Genomic DNA, 17,769 nt, shown 5'->3' on the forward strand with positions numbered 1-17,769 from the left:
TGTACAGAAAGTTACATGAGAGGGTTTTCCACATGGTTTCTCACTCATGGATTAGATTAATGGAAAGTTTTAAAGTATTTTGTTTTTTTTCACTTGACTTTGAGAGCAGGGGAAAGAATTCAATCTCTCTACTTTTACCCAGTACCTTTTGGTATCTAGGTTTTGCCCTTCCTTATAGGAACAGTTATCCTACAAAATGTTTTGCTGATGCCCCCTCCCCCTTGGAATGTAAAGGGCAGATTGCAACAATGCAAAAGTAGTATATCCTAAAAGTACACCAAAAGAGATTGTATATCTGATCATCAAAAGGATGAAAATGTATTAGATCTATTGTTGCAGCCATTCCAATAATTTGAAGACACAAACATTCTATTGTACTTTTCATTTGTACAATGCATTTATTGGAGAGTTTGGGGAGAGTTTGTTAAATGAACTAAATAAAGGCAAACCTCATTCTATCTAATGCTGATGTCTGAAAACAGTAATGGGAAAATATTTTCCCATTGCTTCATCTTCAAAGCTGCTCATCTGTTGCTAAAATTGCTTTCCAACCGCATGAAAACCTTGATTTTATTATTTGGACATGGTGGGATGGGGTTTGTCACTCAATCCATTCACTTTGCTTGTCTAAAAAGAATCTGAGATAATTAAAATTTTGTTATCACCTGATATTTTATCCAAGGGGGGGAAAAATAACATCTACATTTGAAAGTCAATATTGGGATCTGAAGTCATGCAGACAACATTTTATTACCATATGATCTTTCATGTCCCCAAACTCTGTTAGTATGCCACCCATCTTTCAGTGCAAGAAGAAACATGCTTACACATGAAATTATGGGTACAACTATTAATAAACCTTTTGTATCCAACATAGGCTGCATTTTATTCAAGACAAACTTCAGAATAAACTTCATGAACTAATTTTTCTCTTTTTCTTTTATAGCACCATTCAAACATTTGACTATTAACTTGCTGCTGGCATTCATAAATGCACAGTATTTCTACATCCTGCATTCCAAGTACCGGTACCTTTGTTAAAAATTGCAAAATTTGGTACAGTACTTTTCTGGTGTGAAAATGGCAAATTAATGCTATATGTTTAAAACAACCTTTTTATAAGCCTACTCATCCATCAAAGATTCTCTTTTAGGAAAACTAGCTATTTCACTTCTTCTAGAAGAAGCCATGGGCTTTCAAAGTATTGGCTCAACTATTCACTATTTTTACCCTCAGTCTTGTGCATTTAAAGAGGAAAGATTGCAAACACCCCCTTTTTAAAAATGATGCTGAAATTCAACAAAACAGAATCAAAACCTCTCCAAATGTATTGGATTACAAATCCTATCGGTTACATTCAGTATGATTAATGAGGAGGATTATGGGAGAACCGTCTTAGAAAGGGAAGTACCAGTTTATCTAGCCTTCCCTTTCTACAATGAATAAACAAATATTTAGTTTTCTCTGTCCTTACTGCCCTTGCCATTAAGATGTCACCAAAGTCAATAAACATTGCCTTCTACATATAAACACAAGCTGAATATTAAATCTTGGCTGATTTTTTTCAGTAAAACAAAAATTAAATATGCACCTAGCCCCCGAATTTGGAGTGATAAGAAAAGCAGCTTGGGAGAAATTTACATCATTTGATTAGAATAATCTCTGCTAAATACCAACACTGAAGTAATTTCAAAACAACATTTTTAAAAATAATTTTTGGGATACAGATTTTTCAATAGTAGAAGCATGACTTTTCTTATTCAAAACTCACATTTCTTTGATATGTTAAATTTGATTAACTTTGAGAGGAAAAAGGATACTGTTTGTATATTAAGAAAAAAATCAAACTAAGCGGGAGAATATGGAATAAAAATAAGATGTCTGAAATGTAAAATAGAAATATGATGTAAAATGTAATATACATAATAGAAGATGTAAAGGGGGGGGGGGACCAGGACAACACTTTGTTCTTAAAAGAAGTTAAAATATGTAACAAAAAAGCCCCTCACATTTCTCAATTCAATTCTTTCAAGTTAGACAGAGCAGCACGTTGGTATTCATTTATATCTAGGCCTTTTAAAATATTGCACAAAACCAATTTCATTGTATTTATTTTGTACAATGACAATAAAGGCTATATTAAAAAACCTGGGATTCTGCTAAATGAGAGAGGCTTTTTTGTGTGGTGGATGGAATAGTCAGGCAGATATATCCTGAATAATTTGAACACCACACAAAAAAGATACCTCTGTCCAATTTTGAAAGAACTTGTCCTTCCTCACGTTGCCTATCCTGTTTGTTAAGTATCCCCAACCATTATCTATTTCAAGCAGCTCCATTTGCTACCAAAAATGGGTTGAATGCATCTAAATTTGGACACAACCCCATGTTCTACTTAAATAGCTATTAGATTACTGATAGGTTCTGTAAAGCCAGTTTATTCAGTGAGTGTATCACAGCAGTAGGAAAAATGGCAAGCACTTGGGATAGTGTCATTGCTACCCATTGTTTTTAATTCAGACTTTACTATTATCTTGAATGAAGTAAAATACAGAAAGCCGTTTTCTAATGAGCATGTATTGCATTAAATCCAAACTGTTTTACCAAATTTTGCAAATATTGTCAGCTCAGCACCATAATAGAGAAAAAAAACACAAGCAATTCAAATACATTTAATCTATGAACCAAATAATGGGCAAACTCCAAAAGCCGATAACTAATTGTTTTGTCTTCTTATTAGGAAAGAAGTAAGATTTCCAGTTTGCTGTATGGAGACGAAACTTTCCTTCAAATGATCTATGTATTTAATTAGAACAGCCTGCAGTTTTGCAAGATTAAAATTATAGCTCCCAAGTAGTTTCCTGTTATTTTTTGCAAGCAATGTATTAATAGCAGGACAGGAATTTAAAAGACCAAAGAGGAAGACTGACCTTGGACACTGCTAAAATAAATAGATTTGTTAAAGTATTTTTTCCCATCATTTCAAATTCACAATCCCTCACTCCCCACAATAAAGAATTTCTGGAAGAACCATGTTGTACATCACATGTCTTTAAAGTAACATTTCCCACTTCAAAACAAAGGCAAGTATTTTTAATTCTGTTTATATTTCCCTTAAATCAAGGATATGTTTTTTTCCCACCATTTGAATACTGGTTCAAGTTTCAAGAAAGCAGGCCTTTCTTTGTCTCAACTTAACTTGTCTAACTTTTTTAAAAACTTTAAATTGTTTGCAGGATGAAGAGGTGATGAAGTCATCTCTAAATCGGGGATAGGCAATCTAGATTTTTAGATTATAATTCCAACCAACGGAGGTCAGTAATATGGGGGCTGCAGTATAAATTATCTAGAGAAGTGATGTCTAACATTTTCGGCACAGAGTGCCAAAAGCACACATGTGCACACCTACAATGCGTGCGCACCCCCATGAATGCATGTGACACCCCAACATGTGCCCCACACATGCACACACGAATTTGCATCTCTAGCATGCGCCCCCAGCCCTGCCCAGCAGACACCTAAAAACCAGCTGGCTGGTGGGAGGCACGCGCGCATGTGCGGCGGAGCTAAGCTGGGGCGAGGGTTCACATGCCCGCAGAGAGGGCTCTATGTACTACCTGTGACACACATGCCATAGGTTTGCCATCAGAATATACCCAATTGCTTTGCCTACTTTGCTATATCAAATATATGTTTTAAGTTAACTATCAGGTACATGAAGTTTTATTTTCACAGTGGTTGAACTCTTTACTTTTTTTATTCAGAAAATATTGTCAATTCCAGGCACTTTTTTCTCGGAAGACTCTTAAACTGAATGTAAGGTTATATGCTAGAAACAGCCAGTCTGAAATTCATTTTTTTTGTCCACTCATATTCAAGGATATTCACTACAGGAAAAAAAAAATCTGACTACATCTGAAGACATATTTCACTAACCTGGTTTTTAATTTATTTGGCTGGGACAAGAATGCAGAAGGGGTTACATCTGTTCATGACAGTCACCCAGAATTATCTGTTCCATAATTCAAAATAAATCAGCCATCTCTATGAAATGTGAGAAAAATTCTTTAGAAAAATGTTGAAAATTCCTATTTGATTCCTTTTAATATAAAATATATAACAGAGATATCCAATATACAAATACAAAAATGTGCATAATAAAAGGTACCATAATACTGTACATACAGTGTAAACTGTTTTAACAAAAATAATTTAAAAAAATCCCTGGGACGTCTGCAGATCTGGAAGAAATATGAATATATGTTTGTGAGCATAACTACTTTTCTCTTCTGTTCTTTTGCACAGTACCATTTAGCAGCACGAAATATCTCTTGAACTTTAGCAAGTCCAATTATTTTTTACTAGAAATTATTTCGCACCCAATTTGCTAGATATAATATGCTACAACAAAAAAGTAGCATTTCCTATCAAGTGAACAGCATCAAATCCAGACAGAGGTTTTCCCATCCCCTGATTTACTACTGCCACTGCTTTTGTTCGAGCTGCCTCTGGGCTTCTTCTCCTTGGAACAGGATGGATTATTCTGATTATTATATGCATGGATGGCAATATCTAAGCGTTCCTGAGCTACTTTGATTTCTCTCTGGATGTTCTCCAGTTCAGTGGGAATGTTCTCCTCATTGCTGCCATATTGTTGTTCTTGGGCAATATTGGCTTTATTCTGCTTATGTGCTATTTTGGCATTAGACAATTCTGTGTACTGTATCTGGTCAGGTTTCATGGCAATGTTGTATCCTGGAGGAGCTGATGGGGTATTCCAAACAAAAGGATAATGATAGGTTCCTGAATCTTCTAGCTCCTTCCGCTTGTTATTCAATGTGTCCCGAATGGTGCCAAATCCCAAGTGAAGCATTTCCCAGATGTTTAGAAGTAAACACAGACCACTCACACCATACATGATGAGCAGGAATATGGTTTTTTCTGTGGGTCTTGAAATGAAACAGTCAATAGTATGGGGACACGGATTTCTGCTACAAATGAATGTTGGACTGACTTCAAATCCGTAGAGTAAGTACTGGCCTATCAGGAAGCCAATTTCAAACATAGTCCTACTCAGCAGTTGAAAGATGTAAATCTTCATAAGCCCATCTTCTCGGATTCGCCTCCTACCATCATGCTTTATTTTTGCGAGGGATGGATTTTGCTTGTTCTCTCGTTCACTCTCTACCTCAATCTCTGGATACATCATTGGATCTTCCTCATTATCATCTTCTGCTTCTTCTAAACCTCGGTGTTGTTTCCAACGCATTTGAAGAGGTTTGCTTCGTAACTTCCGTTCCGTTTCGCCATGTTGCACTATCCGAGCTATTTTGTGAGCAGCATAGCCTAAGTACATTACTGAGGGAGTAGAGACTAGGATGATTTGAAATACCCAAAACCTCACATGAGAGAGCGGGGCAAAAGCATCATAGCACACATTTTCACAACCTGGCTGTTCTGTATTGCAAACAAATTTGCTTTGTTCATCATAATAGATGGATTCCCCTCCCACAGCAGTGAGAACAATGCGGAATACAATCAGCACAGTCAGCCAGATCTTCCCCACAAATGTGGAATGATTGTGGATCTCCTCAAGTAGACGGGTCAAGAAACTCCAACTCATCGTGGTCAAAGTTGTTTACCTAAGAACAAGGGAGGGGAACAGAGGAGGTTTTAAATATATTCTTTTCAACAAAGGAAAAATATGCCAGCATTGAATACGAACAATAATGATTTTACAATTTTCTAAATTTGCACCCTGTTGCATCCTGAAATAAATGAAATAAGTTCTAAAAATGATTCCATTTAATATTTATTAACATTTTATATTGACATGATTTATTTCTACTTTTGTTAATTTGAACTTGCCCAAGCCAGAACATATTTATTATAAATGTTCCGTCATATCAAAAGCCCCAAATTCAATCATGTGACTGTGGAGGGGGATGATAGCTGTCAAAACCTCAAATCCAGGTTGCAAGTACCCTTTTTGGGATCCGTCGGTAACTTCAAGCAGTTGCTAAGTCACTGATCATAAGTTGAGAACTATCTAATATACAGTTTCCAATAAAAGCCAGACAGCCTAGTAATACATTTTAAAATACGTTTCCACTGTTCAATGTTATATGTATATTTTGCCTGAATTTTCCTAAATATAAGATACATTCTAAAGTTCTATATAAAGTTTATACTTATTCCATTTTCATTATCTAATTCAGGCTTCCTGAACCTTTTGCCATTATGCCTCTTTTCAGTGTAATTTTAATGTACACACTTCCTCTAAAAATTCAAACATAAAATAAATACAATGAACAATGAAAAGAATACAGCCAAACTTGGAGGAAAAGGGATAATAACAATATGCAACCTAAAAGGTTCTTCACACATCCGCTGGACTCTGTCTGCACCTTCCCAAGGGAGGCAACTCAGTTTTAGAAACTTTGATCTAATTGATGCATTTCCTGAAGAAAGCACACATTCTAACTACAATGAACTGCATTGTAACAGTTTAAAGGTATGCTTGCCTTCAGCACGTACGTTGATAATTTAAACAATTCTCCATTATATCTAAAGTATGACATTGCACTTTCATCCCATTTTCTTAACCTGAATATGAAACTTAAATGAGAACTAGATTCTAGCAGTGCTAGAATTTTCTTTAAGCTACGACAAGACTGAAATCTATTTAAAATCGACATAAAATAAGCAAATGTGTATGTGTCACATAAAGAGCAGTAAGAAATTAAGCAAGAATGTCAGTTATCGGTGGAACTAGTAAAACAGCAAATCAAGGGATTATCAAATCGCACAAGATAATATCAGTTACTCTCAGACTTTTAGTATTGTTAGATTTCCTATTAGGAAAGGAAGAAAGAAGGGAGTAAGTCCAACAGCAGCAAACTTTATCTTTAAAAGCTATGTTTTTAAAATTCAATTTCTGTAGATTCATTCAATCCCTATGCATATATACTTGTCCCACTAGGTGGAAGCACTAGTTGATCTCAGCTGATCTCAATTAAAAAACAAACAAACCAATACTTGGCCCAGAGTCCTAACTTAATTTGATGATCTCCTGTCCAAATATTAATTGGGATACGAGATCACCAAGTAATGTTAGGACTCTGAGCTATACTGGAAAAATCATCCCGGAGGAAGGCATTACATATATTGTCAAGAAAAGTACATGAGCACATCCACAAAGCCAATAGAGTGGAATTCTATACCAAAGGTTTATTCTCAGATCTAATGGCTTTCCTTGCTGTATGTGGAAAAAAAGTAGTGAAAGTTAAGGTAGGAGTTCAGATTTTACTAGATTTTTTACTAGTAAAGATTTACTCGAAATTTTCCTGAAAATAATGCATATTGGATTCTCCTTTTTCTGAGGATTATTAAAATTTGGTAGTCCAAAATTGTTCTATTCACATATAATCTGGAGGTTATACTGAATCCAATGGAATGTCCAAGTAGACTGAGTAGGATTGCATTTGTATGCCTTAAAGTCACCAAGTAGTTTCAGCAAGGTTTCAAATTTGTGGAATATCCCATTTAGCTCTCTGTTAAATCTTAAAATTCATCATTGTTTAATTTTAACAGAAAGATGAAATTCAACAACATATGGAAAATAATGAATTTCTCAATGTACTTCTTTAAAAGCAGCTGGGACTAAAATAGATGACAGCTAAAGCACGTATTTTTTGCCCAATAAAATATATGCACTTACTTATTTGTATGTTTATCGAGTGGAGGTTAGTGGAGTTTCTAAATAAAGGGGATGACAAATCCTCTTCTCACAAATAGGTAAAAAGTTTTAATTTAACAATACACTGCATTTCCACATTTTGCTTCAAGGTCCACTAATAGGCTGAATTACCTGTAAAATGTTGTTGCTTTAATTATGTACATTTAGTGAGATATTTACAATTGTACTATAGCCATTATATTTTTAAAAAAGCTATTTTAAAGATTGTTTAATAATGGAGAATTCCAATCCTCCGAAATGCTTTATGATATAGCATATGACAAGCTAAAATAAACATATGATAAACACATGACTGCATTTTTTGTTTCCTGTTTTTTCCTTTAAACATTTCTGCAGCATGGAGAATCAGTGTGGTTAAAACAGAACAGCAAGATAAATATATATCAGTGATACATCACTGTACTAAGTAATAACTACCCACAAACGATGGAAGCATGGACACTGTCTTTCTCAGGAAGGATATTTTCATCTTGAAAGTAGCAGGGAGTAGAAAGTTCAAAAGAAAAATATTTTCCTATGCCCCTTAATCCTTATGTGATTTATACTATCCACAGGCCTTGGAGGAAACAAACAGAGGCTGTTAAATGCAACAAGATGTCTAGTTTGGTTCTATTGCTCTGGTTATTTTATTTTATTCCATTTTATGTTTATTTTGGGGCTGCTATCCCCTGGCAGATCTTTTACATGAGCAATTTTTTGATGAGTGGAAAATAGGTTCTTCCAGGAAGGAAACTGAATGAAGACTGGGATATTCATATGGCTTTGATTGCACTTACTGGCGACTTGTAGTAAGCTGGAGTAGGGGTGCTGAATCCATACTTTTGATACCATCAACCATGGTATCCTTCTGGGGGCCTGAGAATGTGAGGCACCATTTTTCAGTAGTCGTCCCCCCCCTTCTGCTGTTGTCAGTTGCAATCAGTGTGGATGGGAAAGGAACAATTTAGCCAGAGGTCAGTGGTGTCCTCCTTTTAAATACCTACATGAAGTTATTGAGTGTGGTTATTTGTTGGTACAAGGTATCATCAAAACATTGATAATACCTAGTTATACACCTCTATTTCCAGCCAGCTGAGTGAGGTTAACATCCTATCCTAGTATCCAGAGATTGTGAGGAACTGGGGAAGAACAGGTTGTGGCTCAGCCCTGCCAAGACTAGGTAGTAATGGGTTTTAGATCTTCTAGATCTGAGAGTTGGAGTGTGTCAATCTTTGGCCCAGGATGAGATAGCAGTGCTTTGTTCAGACTTGGTATACAATTTGGACAATTCTCCTGGATTCAGTTCTGCTCAAAAAGAAACTATTGGCTGTGGCCAAGGGAACTTTGCTCAACAGCCTCTTATGTGCCAGTTGTCATCATTCCTGGATTCCTTAGTCACCTAATTCACACTATTAATTCAAACTACTACAACATATTGTCCATATGGTTGCCTGTGAAGAACATCTGGAACTTTCAGCTGGACCAAAATGCAGCAACTCAGGTAGTCATATGCACAACTAAATTATACCCATGTATACCACTACACCACAAGCTGCATGGGCTCCCACCGGCTTCTGGGTGTGATTTAAGGTACATCTTTAAAACCCTACATGGTAAAGATTGGGTTACTTTTGGGACCAAGCTCTCCCACAACATCTGCCCACTATAGATAGGTCATGCTCCAGATTTTGTGTTAAACTTTATCACCTTATGGGACCTGAACCACCTTCCTAGTGGTGGCCCCTGTACTCTGGAATGCTTACTCCCACCCTTGATATAGGACAGCCTCCAACTCTGCTCACCTTTGGGAAAGGGTTGTTATAACCAGGCCAGGCATTTTGATCCAGTTGAACAGAGTTCCTTTTTGGTTGTTTTTATTGTTATGCTTGGCCAGCATTTTTATTATATATTTATTCAATGTTTTATGTTAATTGAGTTTTTCCTTGATTATTTCTTGTTGGTATATGGCACCCACAGTCACACTGAGTTGGGTAGCCTTATAAATCTAGTAAATAAATAGTTAAACAGATTTTCTGTGGTATGGATAAATATAGAAGTCACATTAAAAATGACACTATATAGATGCTGTAGATAAAAAAAGAAATCATTCCATAACCATGTTTGGAAGTACCTTGCCTTCAGAACGGAGCAATTCACATGTACCTTCTAAGAAAGCCCAGATAATTTCTAAGTCAAGTTTCAACATTTTTATATCAAAGTGAGGATTTTGGAGTAAGACTTGCTATTCGTGGTTTTGGGGTGGGATACCATCTGTACGCTGACGATACGCAGTTGTACATCTCCACCCCGAACCACCCCAACGAGGCCGTCAAAATGATGTCCCGGTGCTTGGAAGCCGTACGGGTCTGGATGGGTGACAACAGACTTAAGCTCAACCCCTCCAAGACGGAGTGGCTGTGGCTTCCGGCCCCCCGGTTCAACCAGTGGATCCCATCGCTGGCCATTGGGGGCGAGCAACTGGCCCCCATGGAGCGGGCGCGCAATTTGGGCGTCCTCCTAGATGCCCGGCTGTCTATGGATGACCATGTGGCAGCCGTGGCGAGGGGGGCGTTCCACCAGGTTCGCCTGGTGCGCCAATTGCGCCCCCTACTGGACCGGGATGCCCTTTGCACAGTCACTCATGCACTGGTGACGTCCCGTCTGGACTACTGCAATGCTCTCTACATGGGGCTTCCCCTGAGATGCACCCGAAGACTACAGCTGGTCCAGAATGCGGCCGCGCGGGTAATTATGGGGAGTACGAGATACTCCCATATAACACCTCTCCTGCGCGAGCTGCACTGGCTCCCTGTGGTCTACCGGGTGCGTTTCAAGGTGTTGATCACCATCTTTAAAGCGCTCCATGGCACAGGACCTAGTTACTTGCGGAATCGCATCCTGCCCCATACATCCCTACGACCAATCCGCTCTCACAGAGAGGGACTCCTCCGGGTGCCGTCCACTAAACAGTGCCAGAGGGCGGCACCCAGGAGCAGGGCCTTCTCTGTGATGGGCCCAGCCCTCTGGAACGACCTCCCCCCCGACATTAGGATTACTACCTATCTCCGCTCCTTCCGTAAAAAACTCAAGACCCACCTTTTCCAACTAGCCAGCCTGGCTCAACTATAGTTCTATCTCTAATCCTCCTGGCAATTTTAAACTTTAAATTTTAAATTTTGGGGTATTTTAATGCTTTTTAACCTTATTATTATTGTTGTTTTATGTATTGTAACAATTGTTGTTGTGACTTTATACCTCCTTCGTGTAATGTCTAACGTGTAACATGTGATGTATTTATTGTACGCCGCCCTGAGTCCCTTCGTGGAGAGGGAGCGGCAAACAAGTCTAATAAATAATAATAATAATAATATTCAAAAACAAGAGTTGCTGATTAATACATTTTTAAAATTCCTTGGGCTCTTATATTTGTAGTTATAACCTTATTTCCAATCAATTATGAAGTACTTAGAGGAGAGAAAAATAAAAGTTTTGACAATCCCAGACTTGACTGTTATTGACAATCTGTGGGGAAATGGTAATCCACACAGCCGAGCAAAAGACAGCAAGTGACAAAGGGAGCATTGCAACATTAACACTACCCCTTTTATATGTGCACAGACATTCCATGCAAATACATAAGAAGTGGAGTTTGTGTCAGGAGGTCACATTTTGTTATGAGCATTGCTGGCTGAGATGTAGAAAGATCTCTACACGAAAACATGCAAGGAGACCTAGGAATAATTTTTAGCTGGAAGAGTTCTACAAGGAAAAGCTGAGGAAAAAAATCCAAAAGCAAAAATAGAAAGTCTCTTAGCTAGTTACAGAAAATGTTGGGAAATGTTCTATTTTTGCCAATGGAACCATTACAAAGTAGGGGCTGAAATAGTCCATATTTTAGGCCTTCTCTTGACTGTTTTCTTATTATGAACTATAAAAAATTATACAAAAATAGTTAAGTATACATCCAAATTTTCCAAGATCTCAATGCCACAACTTTTGCAGTCAGCTCTCTGTAACATACAACTTCCAAGATTATTTTATTAGTCATTTTACTTCATTTTCCAAATAAAAGGGTTATTCAGTTCTTGCAAGCTGGTCTCATGTGACATGTTATAAAGAAAAGTTGTATTTTAAAAAAAGCTGTGGATTTAAAAGTGACTGGTTTTTAGTTCGCAACAGGAGTTTTGTTTTGCCAGCTTACTTTGGTATTTTAACAAGCCATGGCTTATCTCTCCCAGACCCACCTTGAGGAAATTTTGGGAACATAAGAAAAAAAGAAGAAGCAGCAGTTATACATTCACAAACAATTTTCTTCTCTTTCCTCTTACGATAAATCTATCCATAGTTAGAAAACAAAAATGTATACATCACATATCAGGAATTCAAGATGATTTTATGGTTTTTTAAAGTGTTTTTATGATTTGTAGAACAAATACTAAAAAAAGGGCTGTAATTTTTAATGACACTAATATTTGAAAAGCGTCCCAGAGGCCCGAGGGGGGGGGTGGCTCTTCCACCACTCTGTTTTTTCATTGCAGAAAGCAAATGGTAATTCAGCCAATCTGTTCCTAAAAAAATAAACTAATGCTACATATTTTTTCTACAACTTATCAAATTAATTTCCAGATACTGAAAATGCTGATTTTATTAAACACATTTGAAAATACTGGGTTTCCCCAATCCTTTGTTCGGGTTACTACTTGAGATTTTCATTTGTGGCTAGACTTGTTACAAAACAATTGTAGGAAGAATCTGTTGGATATGGTTCACCACCTTGAGTTATGTGTAAAAATAATAAGTTTATTTATATAAACAGAGAGACAGATAGTCTGACAGATACACACACACAACTTCAGGACATATGTTTAAATTTCTCATTAAATCTTTGGGGAAAATTACTAGTAATATATATTATACATACATTTATAGTAGCTAAGGCCCCTAGAACATGCTTCTAATTCTAACCATGTTTTTAACTATCTCATTGGATCTTTATTCCAATAGTTTTATTTTTCTGCACGTATGTTATGATTACTTTCCCTGTTGGGTACATTTGGAAAACAAATGTATAAGTCCTTTGAAAATGTAAGGGTCTGGAACTGGGTGTATTTAACTGAGTGTTAGGGTCTGGATGTATTAAACTGAGATCTTCATTTCCAACCTTGAAAGCTGCTGGGTAATTATTAATAGATAAGCAGTTTTGATTTGATCCACTTCACATCAGAAGTTGATACTATGATGCCTTCCCAATCTGAAAACTAGAGGAGCAATACTAATCATGTCATAAACATTAAAGAATTTCTCCAGTTGATGCTAAATTATGCTGAAAACTTACAAAACAGCTTTTGTTAACTTTATGCTTGCTCTTCTGAGAACAAACTACTGAAAAATAAATGAGGAAAGTACAAATGAAGTATAATGATTGCAGACCTGCTAAAAATCTGATGGCTTGGGTTAGACAATAAATATTAAATTTGAGAGGATTGCTTGCCTGCTGAATTTGAATTACAGCCAAAGAGTTCCAACTATGCTCGGAGCTATGGAGAAGAGCCATATTATTAAACAAAGCAGCATGTTTTCACCTAGGATTAAATGGACATGACAGCAGCAGAGACAACCTACAGAATGAAACATATCCTGCAGGAAGTGATGTACCAAGGGCTCTAAATGTGTCCAGACTACGCTGAAAATCTGGTTCAGCAGCTGACCACTATATCCTTGACATGCAGACTTGCAACTATGCAGAAAATATTTAATCATCTCAAGATCATATTATTGGCACGTCTGTTGATACCCGCTATTACATCATTTGGTGTATTTAGTAATCTAAAAAGAAAATAAATGAAACCTCAGTTTCCTTCAAGCCATGTATGGGTAGCATTCTTGTAGCCTGTCTGCCCTTTGGGAGTTTTATGCATTTAGTGTGAAATAGCCATACATGGCTACTTCAGTTTTATGGAATATCCATAGGAAAGCAGCAGCAGCACATTTTCTTCCTTAGTGTTTCACTCACCTATTCTCAGTGCAGCAGTTTGGTTGGAAAACCAAATATAGTAGCACAATCTTCAAAAAGTGTGGGTGAATGTTAGAAATCTCTATCTCCCCAAATGTGGTTTTGCATTTCCAGGGTTATGCTGAACATCTACATTTATCCCCATTTGGCATACTAAAAATTATTATGTCCTGAATAGAGGCATTATATTGTTTTATGTATTTTTGATATGTGAAAACTAAGCGTCTTTTAAACACAAAAGCACTAAATGAAAGATAATTAATGTATTTTCTCCCAACATTTGAAAAGTATATTTACTTAAAAACTTCCAATTAAGAAACATGCCAAATACAGATAGTCCTCAGGTTATGGTGGTAATTGGGATAAGAATTTCCTTTACTAAGTGATGTGATCGTAATGTGCAACATCACATTGCTACATCCTGAGCCAACAGCAGTCTTGTCACTCCTATAAATGGTATATTACACATAAAGTGATGGGATTCAAAAAAATTTACTACTAGTTCTGTGGGCGTGGCTTGGTGAATGTGGCATGGCTTGGTGAGTGTGGTTTGGTGGGCGTGGCAGAGAATAGATGGGGGCGGGACCAGTCAGAGGGGGTATTTACCAATTCTCTGAACTACTCAAAATTTCCGCTACCAGAACTGGTCAGAACCTGCTGAATACCACTCTGTATACATAGCAAGAAAAATACAATGTAAAATATGTGCACAGAAATAGAAGCTTCTCCAGAGAGTACGACATAAATTATCTTTTAATCAGTGAGAGACTTCAAAAACACTTCCCAGAAAAATGAGGTGTACTTATTCATGGAAGCATTTGCCTTGTTTGGACCAACCTGAATACATTGGTATGTCTGCTTTGCACATTGGCAAGCAGAAAGTTAAATCATACAGTAGTGTTCAAGACTGTCGGAGAAGGAATACCTCCTAATTTGGTCATCTTTATCTCCAATTGAGTCAATTTGGTGTAATGGTTAAGACATCAGGTTAGAAATCGGGAGAGTGGGAGTTCTAGTCCTGCCTTGGACCCAAAGCCAATTAGTTGAACTTAGGCCAGCCCCTTTCTTTCAGCCCTAGGAAGGCGGCAATGGCAAACGACTTCTGAAAAATCTTCCTAAGAAAACTCTTCTTGTTCAAGCAGTCTTCAAGAATGGGACCCAATTGACCGAAAGAAGAAAGAAAATCCAACCACAAGTATTTGAGTAGCAGAGTGATGGTTATTCTTTAACAAAAGAAAAGTCCCTGGGCTTAAAACTAATTGCATACAACTGGATCAATGCATCAGTATACTTTCAATGAAGAGGGAAGTATCTTTTTATCTGTGATGGAAAATTGCTTTCACAGTACAAACTGTTCTTTTGACACAAAGCAAATCATTTAGGACAGGGGTCATTTGGACCTCAAGGAACACTAAATTCACAATTTTAAATCCCATGAACCTCTAAGATGATCTGCCTAATGACTGGCTGGGTAGGCGTGGCTAGGGGGTTCATGTGACTGGGTGGGCATGGCCAACTTGATTTCACTCACATCAAGGGGCGCCTCGCCAGCCTTTACTTATCCCTCCCAGCCATTCCTCGCCTCCCCACCCGGGTTCCTCAGGGCCCCAATAGGAAGCAGTTGTTGGAGCTAAATAGCCACCATGAGAAAGAGTTGGCGAAACAGCTCAGTTCAAATTGGATCTGACCAAGGAGGCGGCTCAGTAGAAGCACCTCACTGAGGACTACAAACATGTGCTTCCCAGCAAAGGAAAGACGTGCAGGAGTGCAAGGCCAGCTACTGGTGCCTGGAGGCTCAGTGGGCTGAGATGGTCAGCTAGTTCCAGGCCATGATGCAGTCCCACTGGAACAAGGTCCTCTGGTTCTTCGCCACCAGTGGCACTTCCTTCCAGTCTTCGGCCAAAGCCCTGCACCAGGAGGCCAAAGCACACCCCAAGTTGGAATTTCTTCCCCTCTCCAACCCACACACAAAGACCTCAAAGGAGGAGACTCTCTGTAGCAACACAAACGTTCATTGCACGTATCCGATCTAGTGCAATATAAAAAGTGGAAATAATTTTTCTGCGGACCACCTAAATTTTCTCACGGACCACCAGTTGGTGACCGCTGATTTAGGAGATAATGAAAGGAGAGAAATGCTAGTTGTCAAGCTGAATATACATGCTGTGTTAAAGCCCTCAAGCGTAGCATTATAGGAGATGTTGTTACTAGTTATTGCAGAATTTATTCCTAATGTACAAAGACCATGCAAGGATTATGAAGAGCCTAGACAAGAGAAAGCTGTTGACAATTTGAGAAGCTTGAAGGAAAAAAGAACTTATGGCAGTTTAATATTTAAAATATTTCCATGGACTACTATCACTGAACACCAGCAGTCTGAAATTCCTGAAAAATTATGCCATGTGTGTGTATCTCTTCGCTGGATCTCTTCACTGATGGGAGAGGGTTTTATTTTGGATTTGGTGGTTTTTTCCAGGTAGGTGGTGGGGTCTGTGTTTAGAGGTTTGTAAGCGGGGTCTTGGAGTAGGTTGGATAGTTTGGATTGGTAGTCAGATGTGTTCATTACCACAGTGGTGTTACCTTTGTCTGCTGGTAGAATGATTATGTCTCGGCAGTTGCGTAGGAATGTGAGGTCACATAAGATGGTGGCTCTTCGGACTTCGAGTTTCTCGTAGGTCCTGGTCAGCAGGAAGGTTTCCTCCCCATAGAGGTAAGATATTTGTTTTCATAGATTTTCACGGGTACAGGTATGCAGGTCTTGGTGTATTTGGGTCTTTTTCCATGTAAGATTGAGAGTATCTTGGCGACATTTCGGCAAGGTCCCTCTCGCCATCTTCAGACTGGTGCCTTCGGCTTCGTGTTTGTGCAAGCAAAGCGTGATCGGAGCTGCCGTCTTTCTATAAATATTGGTGGGGGTGTGTGGAGTGCTGGCTTTGTTGCTGTAAGCGGATTGGTTGGCTGTGTTGTAACATCTTGATTAGTTGATGGAGTTGATGTTTGCTAACTCTAACCCCCTCCAACCACCACACAAAGCAAACTGACACACGCCATGAACACATGGCCAGACCGCAAACTTGGAGCCAAGCCAAAGCCCGGGATGTTACACCACAGCCATCTGCTCAGGACATTACATTACAGAACTCAGGAGGTTACAACGCAAAGGCTCAGGATGTTACAACACAGCCAACCTCCCAGGATATTGCAGCACAGGACTCAGGATATCACTATACTAGAGCTCAGGATGTCATCACACAGCCCATTACCCAGGTCGTTACAACAGAAAAGACTAATGGGCACACAGCCAGTACCTCAGCCACAAAGGATGTTACGAAACGGCCGAATAATCTGCATACATCAACTCCATCAACTAATCAAGATGTAACAACACAGCCAACCAACTCACTTACAGCAACAAAGCCAGCACTTCACACACCCCCACCAATATTTATAGAAAGACGGCAGCTCCGATCATGCATTGCTCGCACAAGCACAAAGCCGAAGGCACCAGCCTGAAGATGGCAAGTGGGACCTCATCGAAACGTTGCCAAGATATTTATTTATTTATTTATTTATTACTTGAACTTATTAGTCGCCCCCTCTCCCCACAGGGACTCGGGGCGACGTACAAAAGTATTATATAGCGTACAGAGGAGGTAAGAATAAATAAATAAGTTACAATACCTAAAAAAGTTAAAACCCCAGTGAAATTAACCCTTAAAAACTAAAATTACCAATTAAAAATGCCCTGGGCTGGAGAGGTTGTAGAATTATGCCAGGTCAGCTAGTCGAAACAGGTAGGTTTTCAGCTTCATACGGAAGGAGCGAAGGTCGGTTGTTGTCCTGATGTCTGGGGGGAGGTCATTCCAAAGAGTGGGGCCCACTACAGAGAAGGCCCTACTCCTGGGCGCTGCCCTCTGGCACTCTCTGGAGGACGGCACCCGGAGTAGTCCCTCTCTGTGTGAGTGGACGGGTCGCAGGGATGTATGGGGCAGGACGCGATCCCGCAGGTAACTAGGCC

The 17,769-nt window shown here is 38.6% G+C and overlaps 1 protein-coding gene across 5 annotated transcripts in view; it reads right to left on the bottom strand.

The window, feature by feature from the left end:
- Positions 1 to 115: 115 nt before the first annotated feature.
- Positions 116 to 17,769, bottom strand: part of GJC1 (gap junction protein gamma 1) — a 32,452-nt gene continuing 14,798 nt past the window's right edge. For 4 of the 5 annotated variants that reach the window (XM_081971215.1, XM_081971214.1, XM_081971217.1 and 1 more), the window contains exon 2: positions 116 to 5,642. In XM_081971215.1, the coding sequence (XP_081827341.1) occupies positions 4,442 to 5,623 (1,182 nt within the window). In that variant the 5' untranslated portion in view covers positions 5,624 to 5,642 and the 3' untranslated portion in view covers positions 116 to 4,441. Of the gene's footprint in view, positions 5,643 to 7,720; positions 8,019 to 17,769 lie in introns of those variants that run through there. The other variant, XM_081971216.1, reaches the window with a different exon arrangement.

The sequence above is a fragment of the Natrix helvetica genome (genome assembly GCF_964273705.1).
Source record: "Natrix helvetica genome assembly, chromosome: Z".
In the NCBI taxonomy this organism is placed as follows: domain Eukaryota; kingdom Metazoa; phylum Chordata; class Lepidosauria; order Squamata; family Natricidae; genus Natrix; species Natrix helvetica.